The sequence below is a fragment of the Schistocerca serialis genome, chromosome 2 (genome assembly GCF_023864345.2).
Source record: "Schistocerca serialis cubense isolate TAMUIC-IGC-003099 chromosome 2, iqSchSeri2.2, whole genome shotgun sequence".
NCBI lineage: Eukaryota > Metazoa > Arthropoda > Insecta > Orthoptera > Acrididae > Schistocerca > Schistocerca serialis.
In genome coordinates this window covers 517,121,594-517,145,181 of record NC_064639.1, presented here as the reverse complement: position 1 = coordinate 517,145,181, position 23,588 = coordinate 517,121,594, and the positions used below count along the sequence as shown (strand labels likewise).

Below are 23,588 nucleotides of genomic sequence, written 5' to 3'. Positions count from 1 at the left end.
TCCAGAGTAATGCTTATACATTTTGTCACCACAGGTTAGTAGATACATAATGAATCATGTTATCCACAATAAGCACCATCAATTTTATAGCTGTGTTGGCAACATCTTTATAGTAGGGTTATTGTTTATGACAATTTGCTGGAAAAATAAACCTATTTCATTTTGCAAATAGTAAAAGGATGTACTGAAACAATGGTTCTTATTTCCATTTCCAGCTCTGAGTTTACTGATAAAAAATAATAAAAATGGAAGGAAGCAAGAGTGCAACCTGTCGGGTTTCCACAGCATGATTGATTAATAACGTGCTTTCAGGTGTACAGATGAGTTGTCATTTCAGTGTTATCCATAATATACTGAGAATTTATCCAGTCACCATTAGGTGTTCTGTGTTAAAACATGTACTCACTGTATGGATTCTAACCATAAAATGGAATCAATAACTGCACTGTGTGCCCACAAGACCACAACTGGCTTATAATTAGATTTATCATCCAGCATTTTTGTATAGTTCATGTCTGCTATTCTTAATTCTGTGTAAAATTAATGAACTGCATACAAATAGTAGTTTGTTATAAAAAATTATAAGCAATAAGAAGCTACAAATCACAAAACAAATAAAACTGCAAACTAAAATCTGTCAGATTTAATATGATATCAAATCATAACCATTGACATGGTTTAGATATTAGTTTGGCAACTATGAGATGCAATATTTCCTTCCCAGTAATCAATAAAACTGGTGGAGTCTCTCTGACAAGCAGTTTTAAGAGATCTCTAACAGAGATAATTTATTTTATTTATTTTATTTTATTTATTTATTTGTTCATCTGTAAACAATATATATTGTATGGATGTTGTCCAAAATTACACGCAAATTTATGGAAACAGTCTGTGCAAAAGGAACATACAAAATTTTACATTAAGTAGTACAAAGAACAATACATACAAAATTGTACAAAAAATGTACAAAGAATAATACTTGGTCATACAAGATACAGTAATACAACTTTTTATACATGTATACTAACAGTATGGTAACTGCATAGTCTGTTTGCCCTAAGGCTTTACTTTTGTCATCCCTAAACAGGAAGCCCCTATATTCACTACAATAATACGTAAAGATTTTACCACAATCAGCAGCTGTCCATCAGATTTAAAAAAAATAACAGATACTTTAGGGAATGAAAGACGGTGTTTTCAGTTTTGCTTAGTATAAACATTTTCAGAATTATTTATTGGACTAAACAGAAATTTACTGAGTAAAAACCTTGTTCAAGTAGAAATTCTTTAAATTCTACTTTAAATCTGTTGTCATCTTCTAAGTCTCTGATGTTGGCTGGCAGTATGTTGTACAGTTTTGTATCCATATGGCTCACCTGCCTTTGTGTGTGTGTGCAACCTGCCAGCACTTTCATTCGGTAAGTCACCTCATCTTTGTTTTTATATATATTTTTTCCCACGTGGAATGTTTCCCTCTAGACTTATATATATATATATATATATATATAGACACACACACACACACACACACACACACGAGAGTGCTGGCAGGTTGATAGACACACAAACATACACACAAAGTTCTAGCTTTCGCAACCAACGGTTGCTTCATCAGGAAAGAGGGAAGGAGAGGGAAAGATGAAAGGATGTGTGTTTTAAGGGAGGGGGTAAGGAGTCATTCCAATCCCGGGAGCAGGAAGACTTACCTTAGGGAGGAAAAAAGGACAGGTATACACTCGCATACACACACACATCCATCCGCACATACACAGACACAAGCAGACATTTACAAATGTCCTGCCAGTGCTCTCGTTTGGTAAGTCACATATTCTTTGTTTTTAGATATATTTTTTCCACGTGGAATGTTTCCCTCCAGGGTGTTACACAAAGGTACGGCCAAACTTTCTGCAAACATTTCTCACACACAAAGAAAGAAAAATGTTATGTGAACATGTGTCTTGAAACGCTTACTTTCCATGTTAGAGCTCATTTTATTACTTCTCTTCAAATCACGTTAATCATGGAATGGAAACACAAACCAACAGAACGTACCAGCAGGACTTCAAACACTTTGTTACAGGAAATGTTCAAAATGTCCTCCGTTTGCGAGGATACATGCATCCACCCTCCGTCGCATGGAATCCCTGATGCTCTGATGCAGCCCTGAAGAATGGCGTATTGTATCACAGCCGTCCACAATATGAGCACAAAGAGTCTCTACATTTGGTACCAGGGTTGCTTAGACAAGAGCTTTCAAATGCCCCCATAAATGAAAGTCAAGAGAGTTGAGGTCAGGAGAGCGTGGAGGTCATGGAGTTGGTCCGCCTCTACCAATCCATCGGTCACCGAATCTGTTGTTGAGAAGCGTACGAACACTTCGACTGAAATGTGCAGGAGCTCCATCGTGCATGAACCACATGTTGTGTCGTACTTGTAAAGGCACATGTTCTAGCAGCACAGGTAGAGTATCCTGTATGAAATCATGGCGGTGAACCGAGGAAGTACAGTACATACTGACGAAACTAAAATGAGCTATAACATGGAAATTAAGCATTTCCGGACACATGCTGTAACTTACCAAACGAAAGCGTTGGTATGTTGATAGGAGACAATAAAAAACACACAAACACACACACAAATTTCAAGTTTTCACAACCCACGGTTGCTTCATCAGGAAAGAGGGAAGGAGAGGGAAAGATGAATGGATGAGGGTTTTAAGGGGGAGGTTAAGGAATCATTCCAATCCTGGGAGCGGAAAGACTTACCTTAGGGGGAAAAAGGGACAGGTATACACTCGCACACACACACATACCCATCCGCACATATACAGACACAGGCAGACATATGTAAATTTCCAGTTGTCTGAGACTGCAGACGTGTGTGCAAGTTGCATTTGCTTGAGTGTGTGTGTGTGCGTGTGTGTATGTGTGTCTATTACTGACAAAGGCCTTAATGGTTGAAAGCTATAATTGTGTGAATCTTTTTGTTGTGCCTATCATAACTCAGCATCTCCGCTATATGGTGAGTAGCAACTTTCCTTCTCTAATTTTGTCACATGTGTATGTAGCTCAGTTACAGTAGTGTTTCTATAAAAGTCATTAGTTTTTCTACAGATTTGTGATTTGATGCAATTCTCCATATTTTCCTAGCTTTTGGAAAGTTTTTCTTCATTCTCCCTTTCTATGTACCTAGTATACTCAACATCCTCTATAATTTGCTGTGCATTTTCTGGTCTTTATCTGTTTGCTCAACACTTTTCCCCATTTACTCCTCCCTCCAGTGTCCACTTAACTATTCCAGGATGTAAATAGATATATACCACTAACCCAGCTCTTATTTTGGTAGCAATTTTCCATAGACTTTGTTTATTTATTTTTTTAGTGTTTCTTCATTGCAGTATTTCGTCACTTTACTGGAACAAACACTTGTATCACAAGGGGAGTAATGGATTTATGCCAGAAGAAGAGACAACTTCATAAAATGTATAACATGGATAATTCCTCAGCTAAATTACATACATCCTACAAAAAATCACAAAATAATAAGATAAGTGATAAGAGCAGCATAAATAATGCATAATGATGAAGAAATTTATAATCCAGAACATGAAGTGAAGCCCATGTGAGTGTTACAAAAACAGAATCTGGTAAAACAGAGCACCATGTAGAAATATAACAAACACTTTCACAAGAAAATAAAAGAGTAACAAATGCCTTAAAAGTAGCCAGTACTTTTATAACTTTGTCACAGGTGTTGCTGATAAAATGATCAAATCAATGTAAATAGGAACACCCAGTCCAACAAATTTAAAATAAATGCATCTTGTAGGTCAATGTCCATCAACACCATCTCAAAAGACAAAGTAGCAAAATCATTAAAATTACTAAAACACTACAATTTTTCGTGCTTTGCTGGTGTCTCTGCAGCAATCTTAAGAACTTTTTGAATGCATTGTATCTTCAGAATTTATGCCATAAAGGGAAAAAGAATCTATTATTGTATGAATGTTATGTAAAGAATGTAAACAGAATGAGAGTAAAAAGTGTACTCATATAATTAGAATTGAACAATGTAACGAAATGATAATTTAACAAAATGTACTAAACAAAATGACCATCAGACTGTAATGTATATATACAGCAAATAATGGCATGTTGTCAAATGAATCGGATAAGTTTATTTTTGTAGTTGTATTTTTTTTATTTTCTAAATTTTTTTTAAATTTTTTGTTATATCTATAGTATGTGGAAAGGACACTACAGAAATTTTGTGTAATGCAACACTCAAAAACAAAGCATGAAAACATATGAAACATGCCTGCAAAGCGTTAAGTGTGTGTATGAGATATATGGGTGTGTGCGTGATGAACTAAAAATGACAATACTTCGCGTGATATGAATTTTCTGTGCTCAACAACGTCATAAAAACATGCATTTTCTGTGCTTGAAAATGTCGTAAAAACATGCATTTCTGTGCTGACAACATTGTAGAAGCAACAAGAAACTTACCTTGTTGGTGGATGTTGGATGTATGGCTTGTGTTCCCACTGAATAAGTGCAAGTGAGAGTTGGAATACATTCGTCAGGTGCCAATATGGTAACCAGTTGTCACTGCATTCAAGATTTCACAAAGGACCATGCTGCTGAACATGAGCTTCACAAATTTGTGCAGTGGACGCATGGCACTGACACTCTGACTTTGTATTAAACACATGAAAGCTAGCAGGGATGGTAGTGGAGCTCAAGCTGTGCACACATGCTTCGCAAGCTAAACACTGCGCAGTTACCAACTGACAATAATTGGACTACGCGTTATTGCAAGCACTTTGTTATGAAGGAAAACTTATGTATGTATGCGTTAAGGGAGCTGACATGCGTATATAAATTTTTCTTATTTTAATCTCTATATATTCAGCTGTTTGTCTCTGTAAGTGGTAGTGGGTGGATGTATTATGAGTTCCGTTGAGTTAATATTGTTAAAAAATTGTATTCCAATTGTACATTAAAAGGTGTAATAGAAACTGGTCGAGACAGAAAAGTTTATTTGTACACTCATGATGACCATACCTGACTCTTCATCATTCCGCGATGCACCGAGAATCCTGCATCAAGAGGATTGAAGCAGACAAGAATAATTTACATGAGCAGACGAGGGGCGATCCAGAACGAGTATTGTCTTACAAAGCTCTATTCACAATTGTGATAACAAGTAAAAGAAGTACATGAATTTAAATGCTGAATATTATGTATTGAATATTGAGGGCCTGTTGATATTAATGCCAGTTAAAGTTCACTCAGGATATGTGTACCTTCCAATATCTTTCAATTATTCTTTCAGAATTTCCCTTTTAATTATTTAAGCACCAATTTTTAATCAGTTCTCAATGTCTATCACATTCCATTCCCCCTGCCACTATTCACCAGTCATTGTTTTCCCTCTGATTCTATGAGCTGACACTACAACATTTAGCTCCCTTGACTAGTCACCACAATCTCCAAAAACATACTTTTGATTCAAACAGTTAAACTCATATTCAATATGGTAATCTAAATCAGAGTGAATAAGTATGCATGAACCTCCTCCAATGAATGTCTCCTCATAACTTATTTTTCCTACAAAAGCTGATAGCCATCTTAAAATGGGCATTCATATTGATGTGTAGGTTATTAATGTAGAACAGTAACAAAACAGGTCTTAGGATAGAACCTTGAGGGCCACCTTGGGTTACTGTCTACCATTTGCAATAACAATTTGCTGCATTTGATGAGACAATCACTCTTCATTTTCTGTTGTACAGATGTGAAGTAACCCGATTTATAACACTACCACTATCCCATACCGCTGAACCTCCGGAAAACACTAGATACAGTGAAAAATGAAAGTGTAATAGTGACTGGAATACCACACAGATATGACCTAATAGAAACGTCATGTGTCAACCAGGAAATTATTAAGGCCAACAGGAAATTTTGCAAAATATGCAAAGCATACAGAAACAAACTTCCTAGATGTGAAATTCTTGGAAAGGAAACACCTCACCAGGCATGGTATGCATTTAAATATTCATGGGAAAAAATTCATAGGTTCTAGAATAAATGAGATGGCTGAGATGATGTACACAAAAGAACAACATCATGCCTATTACTGTATCAACTCAAAACGGAGAAGCCATCTCATCACAGATGATACCAGCAACAAAAAAAGCAGCAGAACAATCACAACCAATAGCTGTTACACAAAATGCAGCAGTACAAACAATAATCGATGCAGAAATGCCAACTACAGCATTACAATCAACAGCAGCAGCACAGATAGCAGTAACAACAGAAATCCCAGTAATAACAGGAACAGCAGTACAAACAATAATCGGGACAGAAATGCCAACAACAGCATCACCATCGGCAGCAGCATCAAAGACAGCAGTAACAGCAGAAATCCCAGCAATAGCAGTAGCAGCAGCAGGCATGGAAACAACCATCCATGGGGCAGCAAGTAGACGGAAAAGGACACCTCCTTCCCATCTGAAGGATTTTTTAATTGCAGATATGATGAAAAAGAAGCCACCAAGATAAGTAACATTAAATGTCTTACAGTATGCTACCAAAATAATCAGTGTGTAAAAAACAAAGTGCAACAGATGGAAGTAGAGTTACAAATCTTAGACAGCACCGTTACGTGTATTACAGAGCACTGGTGTAAAGAAAGTGTAATCTATATATTATTTTACCCTCATATGTCCAAGCATGTTCTTATTGCAGAAACACAATGAAAGGTGGAGGATCATGTATTTATGTTAAGAATGGCATTGAATTTAAAGTCATAAATGATATCATCATGCTAAGTGTAGACAAAGACTTTGAAGTGTCAGCAATAGAGATTGTTGCTATAAATATGCCCAAGAAACTAACTATATTATGTGTATATCATTCTCCCAGTGATAATTTAGAGATATTCTTTTCAAAACTTATACAAAGCCTAGAACTAGTGTTGACTATGAAACATAATATCCTTTTGTATGGGGACTTTAATATAAATACAACTGAAACAGATGACACCAGTAACACATTCACGAATATCCTACATAGTTTTGGTATATCATCACTAGTCAACTGTGCAACAAGAATAACCACAGAGTCATCTTCTACCATTGACCATGTAGCTACAGATGTAGGCAGAGAAAACTGTGATGTAATTGTCAAAAATCTGGAACTGTCTGGCCATCTATGTCAGATTATAAAAGTAAAAGCTTGTGTAAAAAAAGAATCAAAACTGCACGTATATAAAAGAGTCTACTTTCCATCAGCTTTGCAAGAGTTTTCTTTAAAGTTAGCATATGAAAGTTGGGAAGGAGTATACATAGAAACTAAAGTGAATAGCAAGTTCTCCGATTTTATGTCTGAGTTTAAATTAAAATTTGAAGAAACATTCCCCAAAGTATTAATTCCCATTGGAACACCCACCAACAATAAATGGATTACTGAAGGAATTAGAAAAAAATGCTCAAACTTGTAAATACTTAAACTCCATTAAAAAGGACAATAGTGATCCAGTTTTCTTTGCACTACTACAAAACTACAAAAGGATCTACAGGAAGGTACTCAACACTGCAAAAAAAATGAGCCAACGATAGGTTCATAAATTTAGCCAGTAATAAAAGTAAAGCTACATGGGCTGTAGTGAAACAAGAAACAGGAACTGTGAAGCAGAGAGGTACAAACACACAAATCAGGAACAAGGAAAACTTAGAAAGTAACCCAAAAGACTTAGCAAATTATGTGAATACCTACTTTAGCAGCATTGCAACAAACTTACAGAAAATTTTTCCAAAAGGTGCTAATCAACCAATACAGAAGCAAACTCAATGGTATTATTGCCAACTACTGAGAAGGAAGTATGCAATGTTGTAAGGCAAGTAAAGAACAAAAACTCGGCAGGTTTAGATGAAATCCCAACGTGCATATTAAAAAAATGCATAAATGATATCAAAGCTCCACTAACAGAAATTATAAATGAATCCTTCAAAACTGGTTGCTTCCCTGACTATCTGAAGCATGCCAAAATTTTACCAGTTCACAAGAAAGGTGACGTAGAAAACATTGATAACTACAGACCAATAGCCCTATTGTTGTGCTTTTCCAAAGTGATAGAAACAATAATGAAAAACTGGCTTTTGAGCTATCTAAGTAAATTCAACCTCCTCTGCAATGACCAGCATGGTTTCAGGCCTGGTAGAGGTACAGAATCTGCAATAGCACAATTTACAAAAGTAGTTTTAGAAGCACTAGATGAGAACAGCTATGTAACTGGCCTTTTCCTAGACCTGTCTAAGGCATTTGATACAGTTGACCACCAGAAGCTGTCGCATAAATTAGAGGCACTAGGAGTAAGGGGAGTGGTTCTCAAATGGCTTAGTTCATATCTAGAAAACAGAGTACAGGTAGTAGAGATCATACATGTCTCCAGTGGATCAAAGTACATTGAGAAACATATGTCTGATCCACAATATATCAATATTGAGGTCCCTCAAGGAAGTTTACTGGGCCCTGTATTATTTCTGGTGTATATAAATGATTTCACACTACAGATCAGCCATGGAGAGAAGATATTGTTTGTGGATGATGGCAACATAGTAATCACCAGTAAGACACCAGCACAAATATTGAGAAATACTACTGAAGTGCTGAGGGATGTTCACAAATGGTCTCAGGAAAACAAAATAACTCCCAACGTGAAGGAAACAAATACAATATGCTTTAGAATGAACAGAAAACAGAGTCCCTTAAATTTAAAACTAGATAACATCTCCATAGATGACGTACATACAACAAAATTCTTAGGGTTGCACATTGACAGCCAAATGAAGTGGAATGAACATGCTATGAAACTCTCGAAAAAGATATGCACAATATGAAACCACTCTTAACAGATGTGACCAGAATAACAGAACTGTCATCTTCTCCTTTAGAGAATATCTTCACAAATATGGATAATGGTATCACTGAGGCATTAAACGTAAACTTAGGTCTTACGGATCACAATACACTACTAGCATACATAAATTCCTCTGTACCCAAGGCAGTAAAATATAAGCGGATATACAAAAGGCACTTCTGCACAGAAAAAGTGAATACTTTCATCCAGTTCTTAGTTAATGAAACCTGGGAAGGTGTCTTTGCACAAACAACAACTGCTTTTTCTAGTACATTCATGTCCCTATTTGAGGTGTGTTTTCCAAAAAAGCTCACGAAGATCAATGTCATGACTAAGAACACAAGTCAGTGGATAACACCTGGTATTAGAGTATCTAGTCAAACACTCAAACATATTAGTCAACTCAAAAAAGACAATACTTCACAGATTTTGTTAAGACATATAGGAAAAAGACAGGAAGCTGATCAAAAAAGCCAAGACAATGCACAATGACAGTGTAATAGCTGGGTCAGCAAACAAATCAAAAGCTATATGGAATGTAGTGTTGTTGTTGTTATTGTGGTCTTCAGTCCTTAGACTGGTTTGATGCACCTCTCCATGCTAATCTATCCTGTGCAAGCTCCTTCATCTCCCAGTACCTACTGCAACCTACATCCTTCTGAATCTGCTTAGTGTATTCATCTCTTGGTCTCCCTCTATGATTTTTACCCTCCACGCTGCCCTCCAATGCTAAATTTGTAATCCCTTGATGCCTCAGGACATGTCCTACCAACCGATCCCTTCTTCTAGTCAAGTTGTGACACAAACTTCCCTTCTCCCCAATTCTATTCAATACCTCCTCATTAGTTATGTGATCTACCCACCTAATCTTCAAAATTCTTCTGTAGCACCACATTTCGAAAGCTTCTATTCTCTTCTTGTCCAAACTATTTATTGTCCATGTTTCACTTCCATACATGGCTACGCTCCATACAAATACTTTCAGAAATGACTTCCTGACACTTAAATCTATACTCGATGTTAACAAATTTCTCTTCTTCAGAAACGCTTTCCTTGCCATTGCCAGTATACATTTTATATCCTCTCTATTTCGACCATCATCAGTTATTTTGCTCCTCAAATAGCAAAACTCCTTTACTACTTCAAGCGTCTGATTTCCTAATCTAATTCCCTCAGCATCACCTGACTTAATTCGACTACATTCCATTATCCTCGGTTTGCTTTTGTTGATGTTCATCTAATATCCTCCTTTCAAGACACTGTCCATTCCGTTCAACTGCTCTTCCAAGTCCTTTGCTGTCTCTGACAGAATTACAATGTCGTCGGCGAACCTCAAAGTTTTTGTTTCTTCCCCCTGGATTTTAATACCTACTCCAAATTTTTCTTTTGTTTCCTTTACTGGTTGCTCAATATACAGTATGTAAAATGTAGTAAAAAAAGAATGTAGTAAAAAAAGAAATAGGCCCAAGCAAAATGTTAGAAATCTAGATGACTTTGTTTCAAAAGATGATCACAGTGCACTAGTCAGAAATCTTACTTTAGCAAATTTCGTTAATAACTACTTCATAAATAGTCCAATCAATCTGAGTAAAAATTGTTCTAGGATTAGTAGAACATCAGTCCCAGTAGAACAAAGTGTTAATTGAATTTTGCTACCTCCCATGAACAAATTGGAAGTTAATCGAATAATAAAAACAATGATGATTAAAATGTCCTCAGGGATTGACGAGGTACCTTGTTCAGTCATGATGAGATGTGATAGTGTCATATCAGAACCACTCTCACACATCACAAACATATCATTGTCAGAAGGAGTCTTTCCACAATGATTAAAAATTGCAAAAATAAAACCATTGTATAAAAAGGGCAATATACATGAAGTGGGAAACTATAAACCAATTGCTTTATTATCGGTATTTTCAAAAGTAATAGAGACAGTCATGAAAAACAGAATTACAAATTACCTCAAGAAATTCAATCTATTGTCTGTAAACCAACATGGCTTTCGCAAAGGAATGAGTATAGAGTCAGCCATCACCCAATTCAATGAAAATATTGAAATGGTGCTAGATGGGAACAACAGTACAATAGGAATAAACTTGGACTTATCAAAGGCATTTAATACGGTCCAACATGATATAGTGCTAGACAAATTAGAATATGTTGGTATACAAGGAGTGGCAAAAGAGTGGTTTCAGTCATATCTCCATAATAGGAAACACGTAGTAGAAACTGTAACTACAAACAGTAAAAACCAAAGTATTGTTTACAGATCGGATATTCAGACCGTGCCAATTGGGGTACCACAGGGGAGTGTTCTAGGACCTCTCCTATTTCTTCTTTACATAAATGATATCAACATTCCGGTAAATGGTACACACATAACCGTGTTTGTGGATGACACAAACATTGTAGTAGCTTACATTAACTGGGTATTGCCAAAATCTGCAACTGGAGTTATATAGGGTGTTACAAAAAGGTACGGCCAAACTTTCAGGAAACATTCCTCACACACAAAGAAAGAAAATATGTTATGCAGACATGTGTCCAGAATCGCTTACTTTCCATGTTAGAGCTCATTTTATTACTTCTCTTCAAATCACATTAACCACGGAATGGAAACACACAGCAACAGTACGTACCAGCGTGACTTCAAACACTTTGTTACAGGAAATGTTCAAAATATCCTCCATTAGCGATGATACATGTATCCACCTTCTGTCGCATGGAATCCCTGATGCGCTGATGTAGCTCTGGAGAATGGCGTATTGTATCACAGCCGACCACAATACGAGCACGAAGAGTCTCTACATTTGGTACCGGGGTTGCGTAGACAAGAGCTTTCAAATGACCCCATAAATGAAAGTCAAGAGGGTTGAGGTCAGGAGAGCGTGGAGGCCATGGAATTGGTCCGCCTCTACCAATCCATCGGTCACCGAATCTGTTGTTGAGAAGCGTACGAACACTTCGACTGAAATGTGCAGGAGCTCCATCGTGCATGAATCACATGTTGTGTCGTACTTGTAAAGGCACATGTTCTAGCAGCACAGGTAGAGTATTCCATATGAAATCATGATAACGTGCTCCATTGAGCGTAAGTGGAAGAACATGGGGCCCAATCAAGACATCACCAACAATGCCTGCCCAAACGTTCACTGAAAAGCTGTGTTGATGACGTGATTGCATAATTGCGTGCAGATTCTCGTCAGCCCACACATGTTGATTGTGAAAATTTACAATTTGATCACGTTGGAAGGAAGCCTCATCCATAAAGAGAACATTTGCACTGAAATGAGGATTGACACATTGTTGGATGAACCATTCGCAGAAGTGTACCCGTGGAGGCCCAGCTGCTGGTTCTCCCGTTACACTCTCCATACAGTGACGTGGTCAACGTTTCCTTGTACAGCAGCAACTTCTCTGACACTGACATGAGGGTTATCGTCAACTGCATGAAGAATTGCCTCGTCCATTGCAGGTGTCCTCGTCATTCTAGGTCTTCCCCAGTCGTGAGTCATAGGCTGGAATGTTCCGTGCTCCCTAAGATGCCGATCAATTGCTTCGAACGTCTTCCTGTCGGGACACCTTCGTTCTGGAAATCTGTCTCGATACAAATGTACCGCACTATGGCTATTGCCCCATGCTAATCCATACATCAAATGGGCATCTGCCAACTCCGCATTTGTAAACATTGCACTGACTGCAAAACCACGTTCGTGATGAATACGAACCTATTGATGCTACGTACTGATGTGCTTGTTGCTAGTACTGTAGAGCAATGAGTCGCATGTGAATACAAGCACCGAAATCAACATTACCTTCCTTCAATTGGGCCAACTGGTGGTGAATCGAGGAAGCACAGTACATACTGATGAAACTAAAACTAGCTCTAACATGGAAATTAAGCGTTTCCGGACACATGTCCACATAACGTCTTTTCTTTTTGTGTGTGAGGAATGTTTCCTGAAAGTTTGGCCATACCTTTTTGTAAAACCCTGTAGACTATTTGCAAAATTGGTTTGAAATGAACAAATTAACCATAAATATCTCTAAAACTAATTATATCCATTACAGGAAAACAAAGTCACACTCTGATCTGGATCTCAGAATACAAAATAAAGAAATTGTGAGAGCTGCTACCACAAAATTCCTAAGTGTACATATAGATGAAAATTTAGACTGGAAATCCCACATCCTGTATCTCTCTCATAAGTTAAGCTCTGCTTGCTTTGCATTATGTGTTATTAGCTTTGTATGTAGTAGGGAATGTAGCAGAACTGTTTACTTTGCTTATATACATTCTGCTATTACCTATGGCCTCACCTTCTGGGGTTATAGTAAGAAAAATCTCAAAACCATCTTCACTCTACAAAAACGAGCTATTAGAATAATTACCAACAGTTCAAGGCTAACTCCTTCAAAGCAATTATTTCAGCAGCTAACAAACTACCATGCCTCTATATACAAAAAAATGTAATTAATGTAAAAAGAAATATTGACAATTTCCAATCCGACTCAGATCTACATACTTACAACACAAGAAAGTGCAATACAATTCATATTAAAAGAGTTTGAGGGAATATGGAATAGTTGTAGGTAAACAACTAGAATTCTCCCAGATACAGATTTATTCACACTTAGCTTCTACACAGATACAAGTCCGGAGGCTAACTGCCGTTAGCATCCAACATCCTATTCAAAGCCCTCTCCTCAAAGATAGCACACTTACGCACAGAACAAATATCGATATTTATGGCGCTCTACACCACAAGTTAACAAGGCTTTGGCACAGAAACAAACAAACATACAAGGAAGTAGATTGTATAACAAACTACCGGTAAAGATAAAAGAAATAAAAAAATTGTATTCATTTAAAGAAGCAGTATTCAAATTTTTAATGACCAACTGCTATTATAGTGTAAATGAATAGCTGGAATAGCTTCATACAAAACAATTAGATTTATGTACTCTGTGCCAATAGTAATTTTTATCTTATTGTTGCTATGATCTAAATAAATAATATGTACAAAAAGGTTAGAATTATTATGTGTTATATCTAAATATCAACTGTGTATTCCATGTAAAAAGTCTTTCTCATACATTAATGTAATTAATCAAAGTTGTACATGCTATTTCAACGCGGTCTGATGTTGTGTAGTCTACTATGCACATTTGTATTGTGTAGAGTATTCTTCACCTATGCATATAAAATAGAGGGAAACATTCCACATGGGAAAAGTATATATAAAAAACAAAGATGCTGTAACTTACCAAACGATAAAGTGCTGGTAGATAGACACAATAAAAAACACACACAAGCACACACACAAATTTCAAGCTTTCTTGTTTGGTACGTTAGAAGCCTTCTATGTGGGAATGACCAGCAACAAACTGTCCATTCACATGAACGGACACAGGTAGACAGTGTTTGTTGGCTAAACATGCCTTGGTGCATGGCCAGTACATCTTGGCACAGTGTTACACCATTTGGGTTATCTGGATACTTCCCACTGACACCAACCTATCAGAGCTCCAAAGATGGGAACTTACCCTTCAATATATTCTCTCTTCCTGCTACCCACCAGGCCTCGACCTCCACTAATTTCAAGTTGCCGCCCCCCATACATCACTTGTCATTCAACAACATCTTTGCCCCTGTACTTCCGCCTCAACTGACACCTCTGCCCAACCCTTTGCCTTTACATATCTCTGCTTGTGTCTGTATATGTGCAGATGGATATGTGTGTGTGTGCGACTGTATACCTGTCCTTTTTTCCCCCTAAGGTAAGTCTTTCCGCTCCTGGGATTGGAATGACTCCATACCCTCACCCTTAAAACCCACATCCTGTCCTCTTTCCCTCTCCTTCCCTCTTTCCTGATGAAGCAACCGTGGGTTGTGAAAGCTTGAATTTTGTGTGTGTGTTAGTGTTTGTTAGTGTCTCTATCAACATACCAACGCTTTCGTTTGGTAAGTTACATCATCTTTGTTTTTAGATACTTAGAGTCCTTGTATCCACATGCAGTAGTGAATGTTTGGTAACTGTATTCTTTAGTTATGTTCATTCAGTAATCAGTTATGGTATTATTTTCTAGGGAAACAGTGCTCAGAATTTACAAACAGTATTAAAAATGCAAAAGAGAGCAGTAAGAATTATAACAAAAAGCAGTAAGTGGGCCCACTGCAGAGAACTTGTCAAAATGTTAGAAATTCTAACTGTTCCTTGTGAATTTATATTCCAAACCACAGTGTTCATCAAGAAAAATATAGAAAATTATAGCACAAATAGCAGTTTTCAAAACTATAGTACAAGAACAAGTCACTGTCTTCACCTAGAAAGGAAGAATAAACATAAGACTCAAAATAGCTTCTTGTATGAAGGTGTAAAACTGTATAATAAACTGCCACAGAAAATAAAAGAAGCGGATAACATGTACCGCTTTAGGAAAAATCTTAAATTGTTTTTGCAAGGACACTGCTTTTACACATAGATGAAAATTTAGACTGGAAATCCCATATCCTGTATCTCTCACATAAGTTAAGCTCTGCTTGCTTTGCTTTACGCGTTATTAGCTTTGTATGTAGTAGGGAATGTAGCAGAGCTGTTTACTTTGCTTATATACATTCTGCTATTACCTATGGCCTCATCTTCCGGGGTCATAGTAAGAAAAATCTCAAAACCATCTTCACTCTACAAAAACGAGCTGTTAGAATAATTACCAACAGTTCAAGGCTAACTCCTTCAAAGCAATTATTTAAACAGCTGAATATTCTACCCCTACCGTGCCTCTATATACAGAAAAGCGTAATTAATGTAAAACGAAATATTAACAATTTCCAATCCAACTCGGATCTACATACTTACAACACAAGAAAGTGCAATGACATTCATATAAAAAGAGTTAACAAGGCTTTGGCGCAGAAACAAACAAACATACAAGGAAGCAGATTGTATAACAAACTACCGATAAAGATAAAAGAAATAAAAAAATTGTCTTCATTTGAAGAAGCAGTATTCATATCATTAATGACCAACTGCTATTATAGTGTAAAAGAATACCTGGAATAGCTTCATCCTGAACAATTATATTGATGTACTCTGTGCCAATAGTAATTTTTATCTGACTGTTGCTATGATCTAAATAAATAATATGTACAAAAGTGCTAGAATTGTATGTGTTATATCTAAATGTTAACTGTGTATTCCATGTAAAAAGTCTTTCTCATACATCAATGTAAATAATCAAAGTTGTACATGCTATTTCAATGTGGTCTGATGTTATGTAGTCCACTATGCACATCTGTATTTTGTATAGTATTTTTCACCCTTTATGTGTGTGTATATACTATGTATTTTTTGACGAAATCCATGCAATGTAAATTGTCTCTGGATGAATAAACTACTACTACTACTACTACTACTACTATAAGTGAATTCCTTAGTACAAAATGATTGTAAATAGCTTTTGTTTCACAATATTTTGATAAGGAGCAAAAATGATTGTAAATAGCTTATGTGTCACATTGTTTAACTACATGTAACAACAAATTGTATAAATATATGAATGTACGCAACTGACAACATCCATACATTTTAATATGTCCACAGATGACTAAATAAATAATAATAATAATAATAATAATAATAATAATAAAAACTTATAGGTAAGAATGGCATGATTTACTGAGTCAAAGACTTTTATGAGGTCAAAAAAGATTCCTGCAACTTTATTCTTATTGTCTAATGATGTGCTAATCTTACCAATAAATTTGTGAACTGCTTCTACTGTGCTTTTTCCATGCTAGAAGTCACTCTGTTTCTTCAAAATAATGTCATATTTTTCAATAAAATTTTGAATCTTGGTGGCAACAGCTTTTTCAGATACTTTTGGCAGGACTGGATGAAGAGAGATGGGATGGTAATTTCCCGTGTCTTTTCTTGATCCTTTGTTGTGTAATGGTTTTATTTCTGTGTACTTTAGCACCTCTTGGAAACATTCGTACTCAAAAGATTTGATTATTATTACAGATACTGTGTCATTTTGTGCACAAATTTAAGAACTTTTGTGAGTATCCCATTTCAACCTGCAGAATTCTGGTGTCTCAGTGTTAATGTATTATGTTTTACTTCTCTTGATGAAAATGATTCAAATTTTGGGAGGCACTAAGACATTTGAAATAGTTACAAATTCAATAAGGAGTAGCAAGAAGCAGTTACTGACTGACTGTCCTTCTCACCTATTTCTTACCTGTACACACCTAGTGATGTTAAGCTAGAAAAGTGCACTTGCTCTGAACTTTATTTCTCGTTTGGTTTTGAGCAATAGCAGAGGGGGAAGTCAATTTCAAGCCTTAGAATCAAGACATCAGCAACATTACCATCAATAATGAATCTAAGTAGGAAACTGCTTAGTTGATGATTTGAAATATTTGATCAATTCTCACATGTACAATACTCAGAAAATGTATCAAATATGAGAAATGAGCAAAGGGGAAAAATTAGTTCTTCACAGGAGTTGAAGTTATAATAGATGGAATAATTCCAACTTGCTATGTCACAGGCCTTCAAACAAAATTTTTAAATTCCAAAACAAACATTGGTGAGGTTAGTTTTTAAGTATATCAAGTATGCAAAATAAAGAGGAAAAGAAAAATAAATATTATTTATCTTAGAAGTGGTATCACACCAAGTGGAGCTATTTTGCCTTGCCACATTTCAACTTCCCAAGTATTTGAACTGTTCACTTTCTTCCACAATGGTTGATCCTACTTTTACATGTAAGGATATACATTTGTGAGACATCTTCATGAGTACTGCCTTTTTTCCAATGCTATATTTTTATGCTATATTTTTTCCAATACTATATATTTTCTCAAAGGTAAGTACTCTTTTTGAGTATTAATTTTCTGATTCAGGAATAATCAACATATCATCTTTACACTTCATCTCATAAATAATTCAACATCCAGTGTCAAAATAATGAAATTACAATAATAATTCCATATCTACACACATACTGATTAATTTAAAAACAAAGGAATAACACTGTCTCACACCTGTCCCAGTTTTAACCACCTCGGTGCCCCCAGTCCTCATGTGGTGTTCTATTTTTTGCAACATAAAAATGATAATTTCTGATCTTCACACACTATATCGATGTATGCTTTTGTATTTCACATTGTAATCTCTCTGTAAAACAGTGTATACAGCATAAGTTTATTTTTGTAGCAAAAGTGATCATTTCTGACCAATATTTACATCAATGTGTGCACTTATGTATGTTAACTAAACCTTTGTATACGTGAACTAAAATATATTTCAATGTCCAGAAACTGATATTATATGGGCTGCAAATACACAAATAAACAGATTGTAAATTAGTCTGTGATCTCTGCACTCTATTAAATTATGTTTTAGTATTTCCAAGAGCAAGGTACAACTGACCTCATAAAAAGTTGTTACCCAGTCAGTGAAACACTAACATTGCACCTCTAAAACACAGTGTGATATTACTCCCAACAGTCAAATAACATATTTTATCATTTTTCATTTTCTAAATCCACAAGCTTGATCGTCTTATTTTCCAAATTTTCAGACATCATGGATACATTAATTGTCTCCACAAGTTTATTTCAGGCTGTTTCGTTTGAACGTACAGTCATTTTTACATCTAACAAAGCATTTTAACATATTTCATTTTTACAAACATTATTGGCAAGTATGAGCAATGTGTTCACTACCATTGTCTTCTCATTTGATTCACAGGGAAAAGGGAGGATGGGTGGCAGAGAGGGAAATGATATGTAAAGACTGTGGATAAGATATCAGAGCATCACATGTATTTTGAACTGGGAAACAGCAACTTATACATGCTCTCTGTTTCTGCTACAATCACATCTCATCTATACATCAGCCACCTAAACACTCCTTTTGTGTTATACTTTTATTGAGCTTTACTTATGCACTGTGTCATATTAATGATGTTACCCTTGATTTTTTTATGTTCATTGTAACTGAATCTAACAAGGTGAACAGTGTATACAGTTTGATACCAATTGGTGATAATAATGAGTACACCACATTCCTATATTGATAAAACATCAGAACAATAGTTAACACCCCCCCTCCCCCCCAAATTTCACTCTCTACTAATGTCTCTCTGTCACTGAGATTTACCTTCCATTTTTGTCAGCTGACACAGCAGGACGTTCCAAATGATGGCTAAATTTTACCTAGCACCATTCTAAATCATTTTAAAACAAAATGATTCACCAAAACTCTTTTTTATGTCTTATAATGTTATGAAGCAATAAATTTACCTGGCAACAAGTTGTTTATGTAGATAGTAGAAAAGTTCACCACGGCGATCTTTATTCACAATGTTGAGAGGTCCTTCAAATGGATACACAAGATGCCAGTGCCAGTGGAACAAATTTATTCCAATATCTTCACGAAAATAGGCAACACGGTGCTCAGGTTCAAGGTCAGAGGCAGTGAAATCCTGTGGTATTTCTATTGGAACCTGATTCAACAAGAGAAATTTTCACAATATAAATTTTCAAAATTGTCTCTTGTCATAGATAATGCATCATTTAGTACAATTAATGCATTTATTAATACAATACATTTTTTAGCAATGCAGCGGTTATTCAAATAATCTAATGTGACTGTGGGGACATAAAACTGTGGAGTCGGCCAGCACAATATTGCTGCCCTGAGGTAGCTCAACTAACCACTCTGGACCTGCACTTAATTCATACTGAAACTCCATCCATTGAATGTGGACTTACCAATGCTATGATTCATGCCTAGTGAGTGCATAATGCAGTCCACAGGCAACACTAAGAACAATGACAAATTTGCAGTACTTCTTAACCACCTTGGTGATCATGCCGATCTCATTAGTGACACAGACAAGTACAAGACCATTGAGGCACTTCTACTTTAATGTCTATCCCACATGCCAGTGCAACAACTTCATCTAGTGGTAAGTGAAACCTCACTTGGTCACAGTATGCCTTCTGCGGTGTGGTGCAAGCTTCACCTGCAAACTGATACAAGCCTACTCCCATATCATGCCCTGTGGATCTTTTGGCTATTAAAGCAGTTGAAGAGCATTCAAATGGCAATGCTGGCATATGAGGACACTCCATTACTCCACTAGGTTTCAAACTATGTCTGGCTGACAGAATGCTAGTGCTCACACAGTACTGCTCATTGATTAATTCTCATTACGACTGCACTACAGCTGACAGCATCCCCACCCACATAGTCAACAATGCACGACCCAGGCCCAGACTAGCCAACATCCTGCCTGCATTCCTGGCTGCTACTGTGCAGCTTGCACTGTACCTCTTGATGTCATCTGTGACTTGCTGAACCTTGCCACTACTGCTCTGTGTAGTCTCCAGCATCATGAACATAATCAAATGCATAAAATGCAGACTACCACCAATGCATCTCCACCCGGTCTCTGACTTATGTCAGCCAGTCGAAACAAACTATATGTTCGCCTTCATCCTCACAATGACATCCAGCTAATGACTCGGTGGTACCAGTGGCTGGCACTGCCTCCATCACTCTCAATCTTGGCAACCATGCACCTAAGCCCTGGACGTTGTTAGTGGCAACAGTGGAGCCTTGCTTAAGAGCACTACTGTTTACTGCCAGAACTGAACTGCCCTCTGCTCTTGCACCATGGTGGCCAACAGCTGATCAGCAGAAATATCAGCAACTCCCTTCCTGCAAATGATACGCTGCCATCTCCTACTTCACAGTCAGAGATGCCTCTTGATGTTATCTTGAAATACGAAATGCTTCTGGATGAGCTCCGCATGAAATCTGCCATGCACTCTGAACTCTAGCATTCCAACTCAGATATGTGAGAAACCAATGACCTTCTCTCTACAAGCATCACCAAGACTTCTAGTGAACTTCATATGGATCAACAGCAACTCACTGTTCTGCAACACCTACACCCACTGCCCGACAATGAAGACATTTCGTTGGCCTCAAAACAGGTCAGTCCGTTGCCTTTACCTAATTGTGCTCACCCAACCACATCCAATTTGTTCACAGTGCTTCCGCGATGGGGTTGTCCATTGACAATTGTGTTACAATAACACCTATCACTACGCTCTTGTCCACCACTTCACACCAGTCCATCTGGCCACAGATTATTTTTACTGTCCATGATGGGAAAGTTAACTGCATTAAAATCACCTCTGGCAGGAATATCTGGTGACTGTGTGATGATTATCAGTTCCACAATGCCTGGACTGTAATAGGCTTGCACACAAACTTCTTGGTGTCACCATATTCAGTGTTGTTGACTGTAAAAGGGCCCATTTACAGATACCTATGGCTGACAAGGATATAACAAAAAATGCAAGAACCAAGTCATTTGATCTGTTTGAGTTTTTATTTATGGCATATAGCTTAAAAAATGTGGTCCAGACCTGGTGGAAGTTTATTGATGGACTCCGATTTAACACATCCTTCTGCTATGCTTACCTAGATGACATGATAATTTTCTCACAGTCTCCTGATGAATATGAGATCAAATTTACGTGCCATGTTAGACAAGTTAGTGACACACAGTGTCATAATTAACAATGACAACTGCCAACTATGGCAATCATGTGTCACCTTTGTTGGACATTTGGCTGATGCTTCACAGAAATACTCCATGCTAGAGAAAAGGGAACAACTCTGCCTCCTCCCTACCCCCTCAGACTATCAAGAACTACCACACTCTTTCCTCTGACTGAGCTGCTGCTCAGCAGGAACATCACTGGCAAATGATACGTGATATAGATGACTGAAATACAAATGGCCATCAACAAGATTAAATCTGATGTCACACAGGAAGTTACCCTTGTGTTTCCATCACTGGACACACACCTTGTGATCACCACAGACACCAGCAATTGTGTGACTGATGTGGTACTGCAGCAAGAGATTGCTGGCACAACACAGCCACTGCACTTCTTCTCTCAGAAGTTAACTGATACTCAGAAGAAGAGGTCAATGTCACCCTGCTTGAGTCACTGTTAGTCATCGCTGCTAGTTTCACAAATTGGCAGACAGTCCACAGAGTAGTCTCCAGGTCAATGAAACATGCTATGCCCCTTCCCTTCTGCACCAGTACACTGGGTTTAACATCTTGCTTCATGACCAACTGAGCCCTCTCGTCACCACCTCTGTATACACTGCTTCTGCCACTGATGTGGGGGATGACACTGCCTCTACCACTGCCTAATCAGCCTCTAACCATCACACTAGGTATGCTGCCCATCCTTCATCACAGATGATGATGTCATGCCTCCAGCTGCCTCACCAATCATGGACCATCACACCACTTACACTGCACTACCATCCCCCTCTCCTCAGCCTCCGGAAGCTCCTCCCACTTAGTGCTTTGGCCATGCCCTGTGCCTGGTGAGGCTCCTCACCAGTTATGATATTTCAGTGATTAACACCTCCATCACACCAACATCTTGTCAGCATATACATATTTCTCCCATGTGTTCCATACTAGCACTATCAGCAGGGGGAGCCTCTGTGTGGACACACATCCATGGAATCGCCTGGTACAATATTGCTGCCTTCAGAGAGCTCAACTAACCTCTCTGGATCTATAGTTAGTTTGCTCTGATTGATGTTTGTGACATCATGCTTTCTACCTTGTAGAACAATAAAATCTATTTGTACAAAATTTTATGGTTTGTCAGTTGTTATTATGCATAACTACTATTCCAAGTATGGTACTTCTTGCACGACAAACTGTTTAACTGAGCATTAAAAAGTGCAAATATTGATTTTTGTATTAATATTTTCAATGGGATTGTGACTTATGTAACTATTTCCATACTATTTTGAAATCTACACCACGAAGATGATGTGCTGCAGATACGAAATTTAACTGACAGGAAGAAGATGCTGTGATATGCAAATGATTAGCTTTTCAGAGCATTCACGCAAGGTTGGCGTTGGTGGCAACACCTACAACGTGCTGACATGAGGAAAGTTTCCAACCGATTTCTCATACACAAGCAGCAGGTGACTGGCATTGCCTGGTGAAACGTTGTTGTGATGCCCCGTGTAAGGAGGAGAAATGCATACCATCACGTTTCCGACTTTGATAAAGGTCGGATTGTAGTCTATCATGATTGCAGTTTATCATATCGCGACATTGCTTCTTACATTGGCCGAGATCCAATGACTGTTAGCAGAATATGGAATCGGTGGGTTCAGGAGGGTAATACGGAATGCTGTGCTGGAACCCAATGGCCTCATATCACTAGCAGTTGAGATGACAGTCATCTTACCCACATGGCTGTAACAGATCATGTAGCCACGTCTCGATCCCTGAGTCAACAGATGGGGACATTTGCAAGACAACAACCATCTGCACAAATAGTTTGATGACGTTTGCAGCAGCATGGACTATCAGCTCGGAGACCATGGCTGCAATTACCCCTGATGCTGCATCACAGACAGGAGTGCCTGCGATGGTGTACTCAACAACAAACCTGGGTGCACGAATGGCAAAAAGTCACTTTTTTGGATGAATCCAGATTCTGTTTACAGCATCATGATGGTCACATCGCAGTCAACACACATTGGAAGCATGTATTCATCATCGCCATACTGGTG

The 23,588-nt window shown here is 37.5% G+C and overlaps 1 protein-coding gene across 1 annotated transcript in view; it reads right to left on the bottom strand.

Moving 5' to 3' along the window:
* The window catches only part of LOC126457488 (phenoloxidase 2-like), a 294,687-nt gene that overhangs the window by 171,596 nt on the left and 99,503 nt on the right, over positions 1 to 23,588 (bottom strand). Inside the window, exon 4 of the mRNA XM_050093788.1 lies at positions 19,250 to 19,452. Within this exon, the coding sequence (XP_049949745.1) occupies positions 19,250 to 19,452 (203 nt within the window). The remainder of the gene's footprint in view (positions 1 to 19,249; positions 19,453 to 23,588) is intronic.